At 45.2% G+C, this 18,446-nt stretch overlaps 2 protein-coding genes and 1 long non-coding RNA gene across 3 annotated transcripts; 1 reads left to right on the top strand and 2 right to left on the bottom strand.

The window, feature by feature from the left end:
- Positions 1 to 468: 468 nt before the first annotated feature.
- LOC119393419 (fibroin heavy chain) lies at positions 469 to 10,105 on the bottom strand. Its single transcript, XM_037660419.2, has 3 exons — positions 10,049 to 10,105; positions 4,309 to 4,542; positions 469 to 2,800 (listed from the first exon to the last, which is right to left on the bottom strand). Exons 1-3 carry the CDS (start codon positions 10,103 to 10,105, stop codon positions 590 to 592), a joined length of 2,502 nt encoding a protein of 833 aa, XP_037516347.2. The 3' UTR covers positions 469 to 589.
- Positions 10,106 to 11,738: 1,633 nt separating this feature from the next.
- On the bottom strand, positions 11,739 to 14,379 carry LOC119393418 (uncharacterized). The gene is made up of 2 exons (XR_007416197.1): positions 14,245 to 14,379; positions 11,739 to 12,094 (listed from the first exon to the last, which is right to left on the bottom strand). It is a non-coding gene; the product is annotated as an uncharacterized LOC119393418 (long non-coding RNA).
- Positions 14,380 to 15,448: 1,069 nt separating this feature from the next.
- On the top strand, positions 15,449 to 17,489 carry LOC119393417 (keratin-associated protein 19-2-like). The gene is made up of 2 exons (XM_037660417.2): positions 15,449 to 15,594; positions 17,183 to 17,489. Exons 1-2 carry the CDS (start codon positions 15,583 to 15,585, stop codon positions 17,405 to 17,407), a joined length of 237 nt encoding a protein of 78 aa, XP_037516345.1. The 5' UTR covers positions 15,449 to 15,582; the 3' UTR covers positions 17,408 to 17,489.
- Positions 17,490 to 18,446: the final 957 nt, after the last annotated feature.

Genomic DNA, 18,446 nt, shown 5'->3' with positions numbered 1-18,446 from the left:
AGCCACGGTGGTCTAGTGGTAATGGTGCTCGATTGCTGACTCGGAGGTCGTGGGATCGAAACCTGGCCGCGGGAGCCCATTTAGATGAAGGCAAAATGCTAGAGGTCCCTTGTTTAGATTTAGATGAACGTTAAGGAACCCCAGGTGGTCTAAATTTCTGAGGCCCTCCACCACGGCGTCCCTGATAAACACATCGTGGTTTTGGGACGTTAAACCCGAACTATTATGATGACATTAATGAAAATGCTCAGTTGTAAAATTAGACGTCATACTTATTATAACAGAATGAGTTGACTGCACATGTAAATACGAATATAACTCATCTGTGACGTTATTCGGTTTTCATGTAAATGAACTTCGCTTTCATATCTATGACAGCCAGAAGCATAACTTCATTGAAGGGTCCATGTGAAATCTAGGGAACGAAGAAAGACGCACTGTGATTCATGTAACAAAATGAATCCCACATTGTGAACAGCGAATAATGAATCTTTATTCCTAATGTTTAGAGGATCAACTTAAAGTTTTATTTCGGTTGTCGGAATCTGATGCAAGTTCATGAATGTGGCACTAAGTGGTTGACCAGCTTTCAGTCGTCGCCTATCTGCTCCTCACTTTCTGCTGGTCGCTGAGCAAGATCGCGGAGGCGTACTTGAGAATCCTCGACGACTTCTTGCACGTGTCCTCTTGATACCGACTGCTGATCGTGCACGTGCCCCGCACCTGGGCGCACGGCGGTGGATACTGTGAGCATGCTGCCGCAGTTGCGCACTCTGACGCACGGTACGTCAGATGCCCGGGAAGTTTCAACACGCGAGCTTGTTCTTTCTCCATACTCGACGATATACCCACTGGCGTATACGCCACGACTGCCACCGGAACCGCGGCGAAAACCGCGGCTATTGTCACCGTCATCGGTGCCTTCACTCCTGCTTCGGTCCCCACCGTCACCGGCCCTTGTACCATGTCCGCTACCACCACCACTTCCACCACCACTTCCACTACCGCGTCCACCACCGCTTCCACCACCATGTCCTCCAGTTCCGCTTCCTCGTTCACTGCCGCCATCTGGTCTACTACCCCCCCGATATTCTTGAGCGTCGCTGTCAATATCGGTTACAGTTATGTCTCCTCTTCGACCTCCGCGTCCGCCACCTCTTCCGGATTCACTGCCGCCTTCGGTGTCATTCACAACAGCGCCTGTGCTTCCATGACCCCCGCCGTATCCGCCTCCATAGCCTCCACCGGTTCCACGTCGATGTGCATTATCGCTAGTGGTTTCACTGCTGCCTGTTGCACCCACATAGCCGCTGCCACTCCTGACATTCGTGCCGCTTTCGCCTCCAATGAGAACGCTGCTATGGCCTCCGTAGCTGCCACCATAACCACCTCCATACCCGCCTCCGTAGCCACTTCCGTAACCTCTTCCATGGCCGCCACCAGATGCGCTGACATTCACACTGTCGGTTTCATTTCTGAGGCTGCTTGCAATCCGTCGCTGTGTTCCGTAACCACCACCGTAACCCCCTCCGTAGCCACCTCCGTAACCGCCTCCATACCCGCCCCCGTAACCGCGTCCGTAGCCCCCTCCGTATCTGGTGTCGGTTCTCGTTTCATTCCTGCTTGCATCACCGTATTCGGTGACGCGTCTTGTCTCAGTAACGCTTTCTCCAGCGTGCACAACCCTGCTACGCCCTCCATAATGTTCACGGTAACCACCTCCATATCCGCCTCCGTAACCACCTCTATAATCACCTCCGTGGCCACCCCCATATCCACCTCTGTAGCTACCTCCTTCGCCGCTACCACTTGAAGTTTCATTGATGCTTGCTCTGTCATGCCCACTGCTACCTGAAATGCCAGTACCACTTTCCTCAGTGTTCACAACCCTGCTATGTCCTCCATAGCCACCACCGTAGCCACTTCCATAACCACCTCCATAACCGCTTCGATATGTGCTGCCTCTACCACTGTGACTAGCACTTTCTCCGCCGTAACTACCGCTGCTTCTTGTGTGAGTGCTGCTTGTGTCATTGTGCGCGGCTCTTCCTCCACCATAGCCGCCACCGTAGCTTCCTCTATAACCACCTCCGTAGCCTCCGCCAGTGCCTGCTTCATTACGGCTTACGCTTCCACCTCTGTGTAAATCACCTCCTCGTTCATCACTAGTCACAACCCTACTGCGGCTTTCATAACTGCTGCTATGTCCGCCTCCGTAACCGCCACCAAAGCCACCTCCATATCCGCTGCTGTTACTAGTTTCGTTGATGCTTCCACCTCCGCTTCCTCCTCCGCTTCCTCCTCCGATTCCACCGCCGCTTCCACCTCCGTGTCCGCTGTTCCCTGTGGTATCGCTGCCCCTTTCTCCACTTCTGACTACCCAGCTTTGGCCTCCGTAACCGCCACCATAGCCGCCTCCATATCCGCCACCGTAGCCACCTCCGTATCCACCTCCGTATCCGCCTCCGTAGCCACCTCCGTAACCACCCCCATAACCTCCTCCGTAACCACCACCATATCCGCCTCCATAACCACCCCCGTAACCGTTGCTTCCGTAGCTACCTCTGTAGCTGCCACCGTAGCCACCTCCGTAGCTGCCTCCGTAAGAACCGCTGTAACTGGCGGCCCCTGAGGCGATTCTGCTAGTTATCTCAGCAGACTCGCCGGTAATGGGGTCCTGCTCAGCCAATCCAGGTGGAAGTCTAGCTGCGTTGTCTTCCGACGGCCACCACCGAAACTGCCTTCGGTAGACACTGTGGCATGATGCACCTCCCCAACAAAGGATGACGCACGTTAGAAGCTGAAAAAGAAGTAGGTTAGCTTTATGCAATGACTGAGATTTATTCGAAATGGTTGCGCTTTTTATGACTATGGGCTTTGCAGTACCACTTTTTATCGTCTCAACATCAATTCCCCAGCACGCCGACTACTCCTTAATTACGTACTTAAAATATTGGCGAAGTATTTTTATGAGTTATATAAGTCCATATTTAAACTTTTTTAGCGCGCACAAAAGACAAGGACAAAAAAGAGACAAGGAAAGAAAGAGTCCTTGTCTTTGGTGCGCGCTAAAAAAGTTTAAATATGGATACATACCAACTTGCCCAGTTATCAGTCTTACTGCTATATAAGTCCAATTGTCGTTGATATCATTGGCTTGTAACAATGACAACGCAGCAGCACTAACTAGTGCTATTCTTTATGAATCATCCCTATGCAGTGCAAGCTTATCTATGCCATGGAAAGTCCAGAGAAACCTGGAATAGTGTATAGAAAGTAGGAACTGTCGAAGCACATCTTGTGTTAAAAACTGGGATCCCAAAAAAGGCACGTTATCCATGAATGTTTTATAATTTCTGATGAAACTGATTGGTTTTTCGTCAACACATTTACGTGGAATGTCTCTGAAATATCCTCAAGTGACGAAAAGAGAGAGCAGCTACGAAAGACAGAAACAATGGCTCCAACTTTTTTTGTTGTAGTAGAAAAGGTTGATAACTGGGATGATGGATTTATCACTACACAAAATATCATGAACGTACGTAAGTAGAAAATTTTCCTAATCTCTTCAAAGCTGCTGCAAATTCCCACCATGTGTTGAAGGGATCGGCATCTAGGAATTGATAATATGCATGACACAACAGCAAAAATAGTTTGTATACCCTGATGAGAGTTGGTTTCCTAAACCTGTAAGCTAATCCTAAGTACCTTATTCAAGCCAATTTTGAGAAATCATTTGAACATATGGGTCTTTCATTGTCATTAACGTTCAATGATCATGTAATAATAACAGGTGGTGCAAAGGCTTCCGCGCAAGTTACATCCTGTCGAGCTGATGGGGCATTCAAATATCTGTAAGCATAACTTCGAATGAGAACGTCTATTCAATAATAAGAAGACTACCACCCTAAAAGTAAATAGTCACAATACATATTCAGCATAATTGGATGCGCAGAGCTGCGGCCGGTCACCGTTCTGTAGCCGGCTTCTAAACCTGAAGTAGTCTCAAATGTAGGTTATGGGAGTTGAAAGGAAGTTGCTCCTACAAACTTATCTAGACACGCTATTTGAATTGTTTTTGACTTGCTCGCGTTTAAAGTTGTACTGACAGCACGTGAAAGAGCTAAAACTGCAGCGACAATTTCCCGCATGAATGCCTTATTTGGGATCATTATGAATTATACTTATTCAGTAATGTCTCAGAGAACATTGAATTTGTGTGCTCATTGACTTGCTTTAAGAGGACTTTGCTTCATAATCGTCACAATGATTTTTGACAGAAGGCAAAACATCCCGATCTTCACTTACCGCAGACTTCATTTCAGCGCAGCGCCCGCTCAGCGTGGCCTCCGACACAGATTGAAATCTAGGGTTATGTGCTCGTCCAGTGCAATGGTGCTGCGATCTTTCCACTGACGGAGAAGATACCCGCCCTGAAAGCGTCAGTGCAGCGCTGCTCTCAGTCAAGAAGAGGGACACTGTCGGAAGACCCCGCAACGCAAGACTGCTGAGCGCAACCGTCCTGCTTCTAATCTCTGCGCTCTACTCTCAACTGTCGTATCAGGTTTAGGTTTTTCACGTGGTGTTGTGAAATTCTCGGCCTGTCTGGCACCTCATTTCCAATGAAGTCCCCAGGAAGCTCACGTTTCGTCTGTTGACAAGCAAGTCTCGCAGATTACGATAGTCATGGTTTCGCGTTTCTCCAACGATACCTGCTAGAAGATAAGTGGTGGTCGGGACTGTTCTTAGATGATTCGATGCAGTTAGAATGAAGGCCAAGTAGAAGCAGGCATAGCGTCATGCAAGTAGTTTCAGCTGTGCACATGCGGTGTGTGTCTGGTACTTTCTAATGAGTTGGGAGGTCTACAAGCATCACATGCGTACGACAAGGACATTAGAGAGTTTTAGCGCCGGTGACCCCAAGCCGCTTGCATACGCATGCTCTTGCGTTTCATTGTACTCCCAGCCGCACCCATGGAGAATACAAAAAAAAAGAAAAACGCAAGGGAATACTTATGCAAGCCGCTTTAGGCCTCGGCACTGAAACTCTGTATTATATGAGTGGCTGCAACGTCTTCGGGGCTGCCACAGTTAATGCCGTAATACCGTAATGATGCATTGGCGTAGCCAAAGGGGGGGGGGAGGAGTCGGGAGGTTCAACCCCCATCGCAGAATTTTCAATTTTGCATACGTATATATACAAGCACAAATATAAACGCACGCAAGAGCGTACCTGCCCATAAAGGTTGGTGGTAAACTCCCTCCCCACCCCACCCCCAGCCCCTAAAAAAAGTTCTGGCTACGCCCCGGTGTCTAGGTATTAGTGCGGCCTAAAGATATAACCGCAATGTTTCAATAAAGCTTGCACCAAGTTCTGAGCAATCTTAAACACGGTAAAAGGTTTCTAAAATGCCAAATGGTTCAATATGGGCATGATCGAACCATCCGAACACGTCTATTAAGATAAAGCTGAAGAGACCTCTGAAAAAGTTTCCATTTCAACATCAGTAGAAAACAAATTTGCAACTTCTATCTATAGCTGTAACACTTGATGACAGATCGTTCGATGACCTTGTATATTTACGCTTTCTTTAATGCGAAGTACGGCCCAGAAACAAACGAAGACTAGCAAAGGAACGACAGACAACAGCGCCGTTACCTGTCGTTCCTTTGCTAGTCCTCGTTTTGTCGCGCAGTTTATTCGTTCAAGATGGAAGCACACCAACTTGCCCAGTTAACCGTTCTGATGATATAAAAGATGATTTAGTTAACGCGGTTTACGTTTCTGAAAATTCTGACTGAAACGTTGAATGACAGGTCCTCGAATAAAAACATTATTCAAACAAAACTTGGTTCTATCCTGCATTCATGAAAATTCACACTCCGGTCCAAACCTTCCTTTTTTCTTAATGGCCTGCTCTGATCTCCATTATTCTTTTCATCTTTCTTTCCCCTTGCCCATCCCCGTAGTGTAGGGTAGCAAACCGGATGGTGTAATTCTGGTTGACATCCCTGCCTTTCCCTCTTTTTTATCTCTCTCCCTCCCACGTGAGATGACGAAGAAAGAAATACCTTCGTAAAGTGAACACGTCATTGTATAATAACGGCACTAATTTTTTCTAAAATACTACTAACCTTAAAATGTGGAAGAATATGCTTGAAGACTTGTGTATCGACTAACTGTACCTCATACGTGTCTCATACGTACTAGATTCCGTAATTTTACTGCTTACGGACGCTAATACTCTTGTATGAACACAGAGCATCGCGACAGAACCATATAAATTCCTTTTTATATTTGCCTCCGAAGCAGTACTCTTTACGAATGGTACATAACACAGTAAATGATTAACTGCCTGTTCAACGGCAGTAAAGCTGCATACTTAATGCTGACTGATTTGCTGACGGAACAGCGCGGCAAACAAGACACAAGAAGAGTAGGGATAAACCACAGCGCTAACAACAAAGGGTTTTATTTCAAGTGACATGTTTCCTTGCGGTCGCGCTATTTGCCCAGCAAGTATGAACCAACCAGAACAAATACGCACGCTTCTGAAGTTTACTAAACGACGTAGAAAACGTGTCTTTTTTTTTCGCACCTGCATTATTCAATTGCAATAAAACCATGCCACATCTTAACCCATTAACGGCGAAGGAATGAATTAAAGGAGATGTGATTGGTGGGTTTCTATAAATATGACACATCAGGACACAGCGCAACAGCGTCAAAGTGCTGCGGATGTGTCATTCTTTAGTTTTGCTTCGTCCTTTGGTTTGCGGTGAGCAGCAGATTAAAAAAAAGTTATATGAAAGCAATAAACAGAAACCGCCATAACTTGGCAAGTCGAAGGAATACGAAAATAAAGAGCACGAATCAATATTGGGAGACTGATTTTCATCTCACAAGCAAACAGCGCGACGATTGAGCTCGAGTCATCTTAAGCACATAACAAGGTCAGAGCAAACTTGGAAGAATAAAAGTGGTCTGACACATTCGACGGCTCATGTGTACTTTATTTTCCTCGCAGATGAAGTTCGCGTCCCTGCGATTACATTTTTTTTTTCGATGGATAGCACAAAGCGCGGGATTTCATAATTATATCTAAAAAAGAAGCAAGAGGAGGAAGGGAAAGGAAAGGCAGGAAGGTCAACCAGACGCACGCCCGGGTTGCTATCCTACGCTGGGGCTGGCGGAGAGAGATTAAGGCTTGAAAAGACATGTAAAAAAATTGTCTGGAAAATTAACAAGCGGAGGTGCTGTGCCAAGTTCAACAAACTGCACTTATTCCATTTCCGATTGTATGTATTGTATGTTCACGTTGTTTATTATGTGCACAGGAAAAGAAGGTTTACAGCAAAAGCATTTGAACCTCTTAAATCAGAGTTGATTAAAGGTATTTAAAGGCACATGTAGTTCAATCAGTGAACAGAGACCGGTAGAAATGTCCAAAGGTTCACAGTAAAGACTTAGATCTCGACTATCAAGTGATCAATAGTTGGCTTACAAAGAAAACGTCCGCTACAGGCTAAAACATCCGTTACTTTTTCATTCCGGATCGTTTTCAAGTTTCCATCTCATTGACAAGCATTTGCATTGACTAAAATGTTGCTACAACGTTTTGGCTTCCGGCACGCTTTCTTCCGCCGCTGTTGTTAGCTCAGTTATCTGAGGAGGAAGGAGGAAGGAAGAAGCAAGCGGAAAGACAGGGAGGTTAGCCAGTTCTTAGACCGGCTGGCTACCCTGTGCTGGGGGAAGGGGTAAGGGGGATAAAATATGATAGAAGAGAGATGTTACAAAAAAGCAGAGCAAGAAAAGGAAAAAGAAAAAGAGAGAGAGAGAGAGAGTGCGTATACTGCGTATACGCACTGTCCCTAAACAAGTGCAAATCCGCTGGTGGCTTGACCGGGGTATCGACCTCTCATAACATTTTATGCTAGAGCAGAGACGGCCTTCGCTCGTTCACGGATGTGTGAGGCATACTAAGCCTTGCGATGCCGCAGGTGGCAGGCACTTTCGACTTCCTGTTTGGTTTTTTCTATAAAGCAAAAGGAAGCAGGTTCAAGCGCCATCGGTATGCAACGGCACGTCCCCCTACTTTGTATTAACTGTAGGTTGCAGGGAAGAACTGCGCATTGATCTCTACAGTGCGTTTCTGTGTGTACGGTCCTATGTTCTCGGGTCTCCTACGCGTGGTAGAACAACGTGGTGGGAGTGAATGCAAATCATTATATTGTGAAAACCCAATTCATATCTTCCGAGAACTCGTAGCATAGTTTCGATCGGCCTTTTCTCATTTTTTCGTTTCGTTTCTTTTTTTATTTTGTTCCTGTGGAAGAGTGGAAAGACGTGCAGTCTCTAGAAGAACTACGAGGATGGGTGAAGAATTCATCTTGCGCGAAAATTTGCCACGAATGTGTTCGACGCACTAGACATCGCACTAGCATACAGCACATATTTTCTTTTTAACACGAAAGTGTTTTATGCCGGGGTCCACCACGGCTCCACTGACGTATTTCCGTCACGGATATGACGTTGCAAAATATAAAGACTAACAGTGGGCAAAGAAAAAAACCAGAAGAAACAGTTCCGTCACTGGGGATCGAACTTACGACACCTCGCTCCGCAGTGCGCAGCGCGAAACGATTCAACCACGGATGGCACGTTCTTCGCAATGCTAACGGCGAGCTATTTATATACACCATTTGCCGGTGGCGGTACTCAGAGATCTGTGTTACAGCGTGTTTTTGTTATCACTAGCGAGATGGCGCCAAGAGCTCGAAAAGCGCGCTTTAAAGGGACCCTGAAACGGTTTTGACGATTTTGTACGAACACATTGGGCCGGTAGAGCAAGTCGTAAGACTCATTTACAGACGGATTAAAGCTATGTGCGTAAACTGTGTAATTTATTACAAGGCTTTAAAGCTGCGAACCGCCACCGATCACAGCGGCTCAGCTGTGATCCCCGCCCACTTCCAGTGCGTGTTGCACGGAAGCGCGACGTCACACAGGCGGCTGATCTGATTGGATATGTCCATTCTACGTCACTGAACCTAATGTGGGCAACGAGTGTCGTCTGCCTGTGTTACAACGTGCTGTGTTGACGTGAGCTGAGCGACAGTGTTTATCTCGAGGTTTCTTTTCTTGGACAAAATGAATTGCCCTAGCCGTGTTGTGTACCACATATCTAGCAATTGGTGACTTGTAGCTGCGACATTGTGCAATGTTTGTGAGCCATCTGGTGAAAGGAACCCCTTCAGCTCGTCGCTGCAATGAGCGTCGCGCTCTCGCTATCCGTTAAACGCCACGATCCACATGTCTGCGGCTGTAACTTCACCCCTGAAGACACAACCACATTGCCAGGGTTTACGTTCTCGAACTCTTTTTGTTTGTCCGCATGCTTTTGCAGACAGTCGCTGTACAGGAGAATAAAATAAGATCGACTGGTAGTGTGGCGGCACCTGTCGGAGCAAATATCAACCACTCCGCGCGCGGCGTGCTGCCGGGCACACTGGACCTCCGAGATTGCGCGCGCGACCTGTCGACGTGCAATATCGGAGGCTATGACTGGGCGAAGCTCAAACCGTCGAGTGCGCTTATGACAGCGCTGCGATCGCTAGCGATTCCAGCGTGTCTGTGAGTTGAGGGTGCAAGGCAGGGTGAAGAGGAGGGTATATATATAATTGTCCGTAGTGGCCTTGGTACACGGTGCGTCGCTTAATTTGTGGTGCGAATGATTTAGGGATGCTCTTGCCTAAACGCTGACAAAACTTCAAAAAACCGCTTCAGGGTCCCTTTAAATGTCGGCTCCGTTGCGATGAGCGCCCGCCTCTACAGGGCGTGGTCGCTCGTGCGTGCGCTTATCTCGTGATCGCGGTGGTTCGTACGTTTTGCGTTGAGAGCACGAAGGTCACTTGGCTCGCTGCAGCGGCCGCTTCTGCGAAAGGAGCGCGGTGTTCACGCAGAAATAAGTTACAAATGTGACAGTTCGCTCTCACCCTGTGTATGTTCGTTCCGCGCGTCCTTTCTGCTTGAGCAGTGCGTTGCAAGTTTCGAGCTGCTTGCCGTTCTTCGCGTGACATTACAATTTGTTGCCGTTGCATTCATTCCTTGGCCCTTGGGGCGACGAAAGAATGCACAACAAACACTCAACTACGTCTGTGAAGACACGTTTCACTTTCGTGTTATACCGATTCCTATGACAGAGGGATCAGCCATGTTTTTTATACTTTTTAGCGCTTCGGTGTTAGCGACTCTTTCTGGGTAGAATATGCTCGAAATGCTCTTGTTAGTATGGTTAACAAATGAAACATATAGCAAGGTTAAATAGCAGGAAATGACTAGGTGAAAGACACGCTGGTGCATACTGCTCTTTTCACGCAGTTTAAACTTGCGGCATATCCATGCTAACTACGCCAACTATTTAGCGTTCGCATATGTGGCTACGTGACCACTTTTTAAGTGCCTTCATTCATATAAATCACAACTTCGAACTATATAATATGTATGGTTCGTCGTTTTTCTTGTCTTGACTGCATTGCATAAGAAGTTTTTCTAGTGCGCAGCTTCAATGTAAGCCCATGCATTCTACTCGGGCTCCTGTGCCAAGAGGTCGTAAGCCAAATGCAGACGCTGACGCCCTGCTACTGCCTGTGACATTTATGGCTAAAACAAGGCGGCAAAATTTATGAGTAAGGTGTCGCATATAAGCCGCCTACTAATACTGATAACGCTAGATGAAGACCCGTACACTTTTACTTAAGAAAAAAAAAACACAAGCAGATTATAAGCGTTCATAAACAGCACGGCGTCTAGACGCTGCGTTGCATTTTTTCTTTGTCGTGGTGATTTTATCTATGCGTATTTTACTTTTGTTTTTGCGAATAGTGTAAATAGCTGTTGAGGTTAATGTCGCTGACACAGTTAGCGGCAAATACACGAAAAAAAAAGATTTGCACATAGGGTACACATTTTGATTTGCTATTGTTCCTTGTATAATCCAGCCCATGAATTCAGCTAAGGAAAGTATTATTTAGGGTGCAACATCTTGTACAGAACATTCAATTAGAACTTCAAAATGAGAGTTTCCAATTGCTTATATTTCCTTTGCATTGAAACAGGTCCTAATTCGGTCACAGAGAAACAATGTGCAATAAAACACGTGGCTATAGGCACGTGTTTCATGCACCAAGTAGACTATAGTCTACTTGGTGCGTGATTATTTACTACAGTGACGGCGCAGCAATTACTAGGATTGCGGCGACCCTGTACCCCAGCGAGCAACGTGGATTGCTCCCATACAGTGCGAAGTCTTCACGGAAAGCTTAAAAACCTAAAGTGAGCCTAAAACCTAAAAGCCTAAAAGCTAATCTATCTGTGGTACGTCAAGCACCTGTCTCCCATCAAAGTTGTGCTTTAACGCAGCTTGACTCGACTTTATTTGTATGGCCATGTGACCAGGGAAGTATGCGACGATCCCGACACGCGGTGTCAGACTTTTCTGAAGCTTTGTCTGGATAATACGATTTTCAGATGATACGTTCTGTTTTCCTGTTCTCGTGAAGATGATATTAGCGAGATCCGCTGTGCTTGATTAGGCTTGCGTGGTAGAGCAACGAATATAAAGCGCCTAGAAATGTTCTTTTTTTCGACCTACGTAAGGTGAAAATGGCTAACCTGCTTCTCCTTGGAGTTCTTGCTCAGAATACAATATGCAAGTGTAAATTATGTGGTACAGGACTAATCTTCACATAAACTTTACTGAAATAGGTCAACAGAAATGAACGTAGTAGAAAGCTTGCTTCGCTCATCCGTGCTGTACGTAACCATCTCATCCATGGTATTTGCCCCGGTGTCCCATTCCTCCGTAGTGCTTTCCGCCGCCGTAACCGCCATGTCCGTGACTGTAGCCGTGGTGGTGTCCACCGTAACTCTTGTGGTGGTGTCCACTGTGTCCTATGCCGTAGCCGCCACCATAGTGCCTGTGGCCTCCGGCGTAACCACCGTAGTGACCTCCGGCCGAGGTAACACCGATAATCAAGGCGATCAAGAGGGCGATCTGTGAGGATTCGAAGGAATTCAGCATCAGAAGAGGCACTTAAGCGAGCAACAAATCAGTTTCTTCAAAATGTGGCCTAAAAATGTATCACACTTTCTTGATAAACACCACACCTCCTTCAGTGAATTGTAAGCGCACAGCGACACCAATGACGCAGCTGAGGCGATTCATATTGCCAAGTATTTTGGAAAATTTTACCCGTTTACACACCCTGAAATTCTGATAATGTGCTCCAATGAGTAGTCGCGTACTTTCGCAAGATAAGCGCTAAAGAAGCATTCCCAAGATCTGTGACGTAGTGAAAAGCAAGTGCGGGGGCTCTGAAAATGAAAAATAAATGTTGGGGTTTTACGTCCCAAAACCACGATATGATTATGAGGGACGCCGTAGTGGATGGCTCCGCAAATTTCGACCACCTGGGGTTCTTTAACATGCACCTAAATCTAAGCAATGGGCCTCTAGCAAATTGCCTCCGTCAAAATGCGGCTCCGGCGGCCGGGTTTTGATCCCACGACCTTCGGGGCAGCGGTTAGCACCTTAACCACTAGACCACGCGGCGGGTTGAGCTTTGAAAATGAAGTCACCACACTTGTACCATTCTTGCGTCGTTCGTTGCCGTTAGCAGCTGCCTACACAGCCAGATCAGCTTCTTAAAGACTTGAGAATTGCACTCCCTTGCATCTATGCATTGGCCTTTATTTAAGTTTAAGAAAACGTTCCCAGCTGAGAAAGAGAGAGAGAGACAGAGTAATGGTGAGGTTGACGCAAAAGTTGAGATGTCTACTTGACTGAACGTCATGCATACTTCTGTATTTCCTGGATGACAATTAGTATGTATGCACTGTGCAGTGATGACATAACTACTACAACCTATACTGCTTCCACAGACACGAACCTACACTATAAAGCTTCTCCCAAAGTTTTCTTGAAGCGTGTCGAGATTAGAAAAACCAGCAGCATTATGGTAACGCGCAATGATCGGGTGTTTTTGCGTCATGAGCGGTGAATGTCGGGCAGAAATTTGCACAGACTGTATATTCCAAGAAGGCAGCTCTGTTTTATTTAAATTTGACCTAGTTATCAGCGCTACTACATGGCACATTAAGATCACATGCTATCGGCGATGATCCACTGTAAGTGCTAAGGCTTGTTTTCACAGATCCTGCGAAGGGTAGGTCAAAATAAAATTGATGTTTCCGAAGAGCTTTCTAAACGACTCACAGCGTTTACGTGAACGTGACGTTTAAAGTTATGCATATCCGTGAAAGGAAGGCTAAAACGAAAAAAATTGGCATTAATTTCCGCTAAATGCCAATTAGCGCCGATAAACAGCACTGTCTTCCTTACCAAGTGTAAAGAAGTAATAAAATGGCGCTCCTGATGTCATTTTGCTGAAACAACCGCTTATAATGTACTTGAATTCAAATCATGTGGCCTCTTCTGACATGATCTGATTGGGCAAAATCACGGCCGATATCAATCCAGAGTCCTCCGCTAAGGGGTGCCTCAAGTCATACTACAATTTTGCAACGTAAGAACCCAGAATCATGTTTAATTAGTTAGACGACTGCAAAAAATTGCCTACATGTGCCAGCAAGATACAATATCACCCACAACGTTCTTGTACGCGCAGATAGGTTGTGCCAACCGCATTTTCGATTTCGGACTACATAAATTTATCAAGCTTTCAAGCCTATTCATATCAAAAAACCGAAAAAGCGACGCGCTGTTAAGGGACACTTGCTTGACCGTACATATTGTAGTTCTGATTTCTTTAAAATAATGCCTTTTGGTATTTGTTATAATACGGAGCCCTTTTCAGCCGACATCTTGGATTCATGACCGAGATGTCAGTTCGTCCTTAATACACGCAATATCGCTGTCCTAACAACACTCCTGTAACGAGTGAAACTAACCAAACTGCGCATGTATGCAACTCGCTGACAGTTTCAAGCTGCACCTTACAGACGTCGGCGGCTTGCTCCCACTGCTATCAACGACATGAGCTCGCAATAGTGACAAAGCCTGTTCTTGATGTTCTTCCACTATATTACATTACTTTCCAATATTTCTTTAACCTGAGACATTATATTGCTTTCATTAGCTGTCGCCGGCAATCAACCCTCCATTCGGTTCTATTACAAAGAAATCTGCGAATGGACAAACATCAAACACAACTGGTTCTTACTGTAATCCTCATGGCAGCCATGGTTGGAAGTCCGCTGGTGCAAGCGTGTTCCTCGTAGCGCAAAGAGGTTCTGCGAAGCTTAAATACAGCTTTCGTCTTGGCAAGAGCACACGTCCCTGTAATAACTTGCACACGCGCGCGCTCCCCTCCTTCCATTCTGCGCAAATTCCTGTAACGTCGTGTTTGAAGCCAAATGAAAGCAAATATTTCAGCTCTCATTCGCTGTACAAGCATGCTATTCCAATGTGTCGTCCTATCGAATATGTAGGTGACAAAACGTAATGGCACAAAAAAGCAATCATTCTTTTTACTTCAAGTTTTGCAATTGTTAGTCATGAGAGAATTCTTTTCACTGAACACGTGGGTAATGGTAGTGAGAATTCTTTTTGTTGTCATCGTTTTTTATTGATATAAACGGAAATAATGCGCCGGCTACTCCTAAGTTCTTGAGCTGGTCAAGCATACTACACTGAGGTTCTAAATTTGGATATAAAACAGTGTTCTCGCAACACACGTCGTTTGGCATGCATGTTAAAAAAATCGTCATTGTTGTTATTGATCTGTGGTCGTGGCACAAATGCTGAGAGGGTGACTGGCAAAATAATCAATGTCGCCCCCTCATATTATTATTCGTACAACGCAATACATTACTTCTGAGCAACCCCCCCCCCCCCCCCTGTCCACGCGAAGGGTGCTCCCCAACCATCGAAAAAAATGACCTGTCTATGGCACTGTCACTACTAATAACAACTTTGTGCCCTCATTCTACGCAGGCATCTAGCCTTCTTCACAACGCTGCTAACCAACAGACATTTTGCCCAAATGACCCAACCTTGTTTTATTCCCTTAAAATATTGCAGCTTAGAAAAGGCCTGCGTGTACACTATAAATTATAGGTCAAAAGAGTTGTAGTCGCTCTGGCAGTGAAATAATGCGAACTAGCAACTTTTGCAACGAATCTAAATTCAAATTGTAGTACTTCACTCATTTTTCGTTTTTAGCAGCCGTGTTGGTGAATTTCGAACTTTGTTAAGCTTCTGAACGATAAAAAGAAACTGTCTTTTGTAAGAGACATATTCAAATTTGCAAAGTCAAATTTTTGGCGTCACGAACTGGAGGCATCCCGAACCGGTAGAATATGACGGTCCGATATATCCAGTAGCTAGCAAAATATGGCGTTAGGAATTTGCGCACCAGAGGATGGAAGCCATGCGCGTGTGCACGAATTATGTTCTGCGAGTGTTCGCTACTGAGAAAGAAAACTGTATTTAAGCTCCGAAGCTGCCCTCTGCGAACATCACTGGAGTACATTCTTCGACTGAAAGACTTGAAACTACCATGAAGATCACGGTAAGAAATGTTTAATTCAATAATGTTCTTGCGCATTGATTTTTTTGTTATTTCCGAGAAGAATAGCTGACCTTACATTGGTGCTAATTATACTTGATCAAACAAGATTAGTTTTGTAAAGTGCGAGCAGCTTTTGTGAAGAAAAGGAAACGTAGAAAAGCATATTCAGCATAACAATAAGTGATTAGCTGCTGTTTTCATAACTAGATATCCACGGGTTAATTTGGCTGCAGCATATCTGAAATCTAACCGTGGCTTTTGAATTAAGATTCATGGGTTTAAATTAGTATCTGTCAAACCTACCCTAGAGTACAATGTATGTTAGGCAATTTGCAGGGTTAAACAAGTCATTGCGGGCCATAGTAAATAAATAAATAGTTTTCCAATGCGTGAGAAAGAGCGTACACATAGAGACTTTGTTGAGACACGTTTCTTGAGGATAAAAATAAATCAGACTGTATACACCGCCACCTACGAGCCACAGAGGCACAGAAACTACCACTTTTAAAAATGAGTTCATTCGAGACAGGTACGATAGGTTATCATAGACAACTGCTATATTCGAAAGTGCGACATAGTCTGCGCGTGTACCCTTGCTTGTAATCCTTCAGCGTGTAGTCTGCGTGTAATCCCTGCGCCTAATATTTGCTCGTACCCCTCCATCACTGCGCTTAACCATTCTTGAAGGTAGGCGCAGCTTCAATGTCAGGGTTTGTCTGGAATGTTCTGGAAACTTTTAAAGTTATGCATGCTTAAACCTTGTTGTAATTTATGTAGTTAGCTTATGAGCACCTTTTGTGAAGAAAACGAAACTTCGGGTATTTTACTGCTACAGCAGTGAAGGAGAAAACACGACGATGAAGCAGGCACACAAGTAAGACACAGTGTTGGTGGTAGACACGTGAGTCGAGCTTGTGCTTGCCCGGACTTTGGCATCTTGAGGCCGCATTTCCTTGACGCTAATACTTGACGTTCCTCGACGTTCCTTGACGTTCATGCGTTACCGAACCATGTCGCACATCTTTGTTTACGTTATTACATTACTTGCTGCACAGATTGAGTCGTGGCGCAGCATTTGGTAGATTTAACATTCTGCTAAATATGTTCTAGCACGTTCGATCTTTTATTTGCATTTCAAATATTCTATTTTTTTCTGCTTTTTCTCTTTATTCCCGCTTATCCTTGTTGTGCACTGCCGGCCTAACATAGTAGGCGCGGGTGTCATTACCCACGATGCTAATCTTTCCCACGCACCCGTTCGCCCTCTTTCTCTCTACCTCTGACATTCAAGCTCTCCTATCCTTTTCCCCAGTGTAGGGTAGCGTACCAGTTTTTCTAGACTGGTTAACATCCCTGCCTTTCCTCTCTCTGCTTTTCCTTCCCACACACACATTAATTACTAAAAAGAAAAAGTCAGTGCGGCTATTATATACTAGGTACTACTTGCTGACTCCTCCACCACAGTCAGTATTTTGAAAGGCTTCCACGATTATACAACTATTTATGCGGAAGTATATGGTGCAGACTTGATTAGAGATCATTCCTTCTAAAGTAACAAAGACAAAAAACTGTTCTCGGTTGCGTGCAGATTTTCCTGTTCGTCTTCGCCTTGGCGATTGGTGTTGCCTTGGCTGGTGGCTATCACGGCGGCTACGGTGGCGGTCACAGAGGATACGGCGGCGGTCACAAGGGAGGCTATCACATGGGCCATGGTGGATATGGCAGAAAGTCTCACGGCTACGGACACGGACACGGAGAATACGGAGGCGGAAAGCACTACCGAGGAATGGGATACGGCAAGCACTATGGATGAAAAGGCTAAGGCAAACTCCTGAAGAATCGGGAAGCCATATTTGTGTGATTGTGTGCTACGTGCCTCAATAAAGTTGTGTTACTCTACATGGAACCCCATTCTGGAATGTTTATAGTGACCCACGGAGAGAAGCAATTCTACTCATTTTATATTATTCCACTCGTTGGACCCCGAGAAGGAACCAGCAACCGAGACATTGTAGGACAACAACTGCATGAGTCATCACTTCTCCTGTTTATACCTATTGTCTCCTTTATTCGTCTTGCTTCTAAGATGCATATCGGACCGGCACAACAAATAGTACACTATGGTCGCTATGACGTAACACTATTCTAATCTTCTCTATTTTCAATTTGGTATTAGCGCACCCACATTGGTCGAAATTTTCGGGCACTACGTACTGCACTTGTCTGTCGCGTGATGCTATAAATGCCCCATCTCATAATGACATGTACGGTAAGACAGGACCAAAAGGAAAATTATTTCCTTTTCAGAACCTTCCTCGACATTAGCCCAACATAAGTTCGGAATATAAACATAAAGGAATATTTTTACGTTCTAACACCCTGTGTTACCTAAAGATTATTTTGTTTGTGTGAAGAATATGATAGTTCAGTGTTCTAAAAGAAACCTTCTACTCTCAGTTATATACTAACATGCTGAAGCAAATTCTAGGCTTCGTAATTACCTTAAGTTATAAAGGATGACGGCTGCCTCTCGTCACATTTCGTTTCAAATCAAACGATGCCAGTAGCGTAACCGTAGATTTCGCGGTATTGCCTGGATTTATGAGATAATTGTTGAATGAATTCGTGCACATTGTGAAAAACCAGTTAAGCCGAGGCACTCAACCAAAGCTCTCTAGGGGCTAATCGAATAGAGCACGTATAGTTTCTGAGCCAGATTATCCATATATCTTACGGCATTTGGTATCTTTCTTTACCAGCATACCTAAAGTGACGCCTTGGAATACGAATGTTGATCGATGGTAGATAGCAAAAAAGAAACAAAGTTGTGTATGGACTCATTGAAACAAACG

This window comes from Rhipicephalus sanguineus, chromosome 5 (genome assembly GCF_013339695.2).
Source record: "Rhipicephalus sanguineus isolate Rsan-2018 chromosome 5, BIME_Rsan_1.4, whole genome shotgun sequence".
NCBI lineage: Eukaryota > Metazoa > Arthropoda > Arachnida > Ixodida > Ixodidae > Rhipicephalus > Rhipicephalus sanguineus.
The sequence above is the reverse complement of the archived record's forward strand: the minus strand, read 5'-3'. Positions and strand labels throughout refer to the sequence as shown.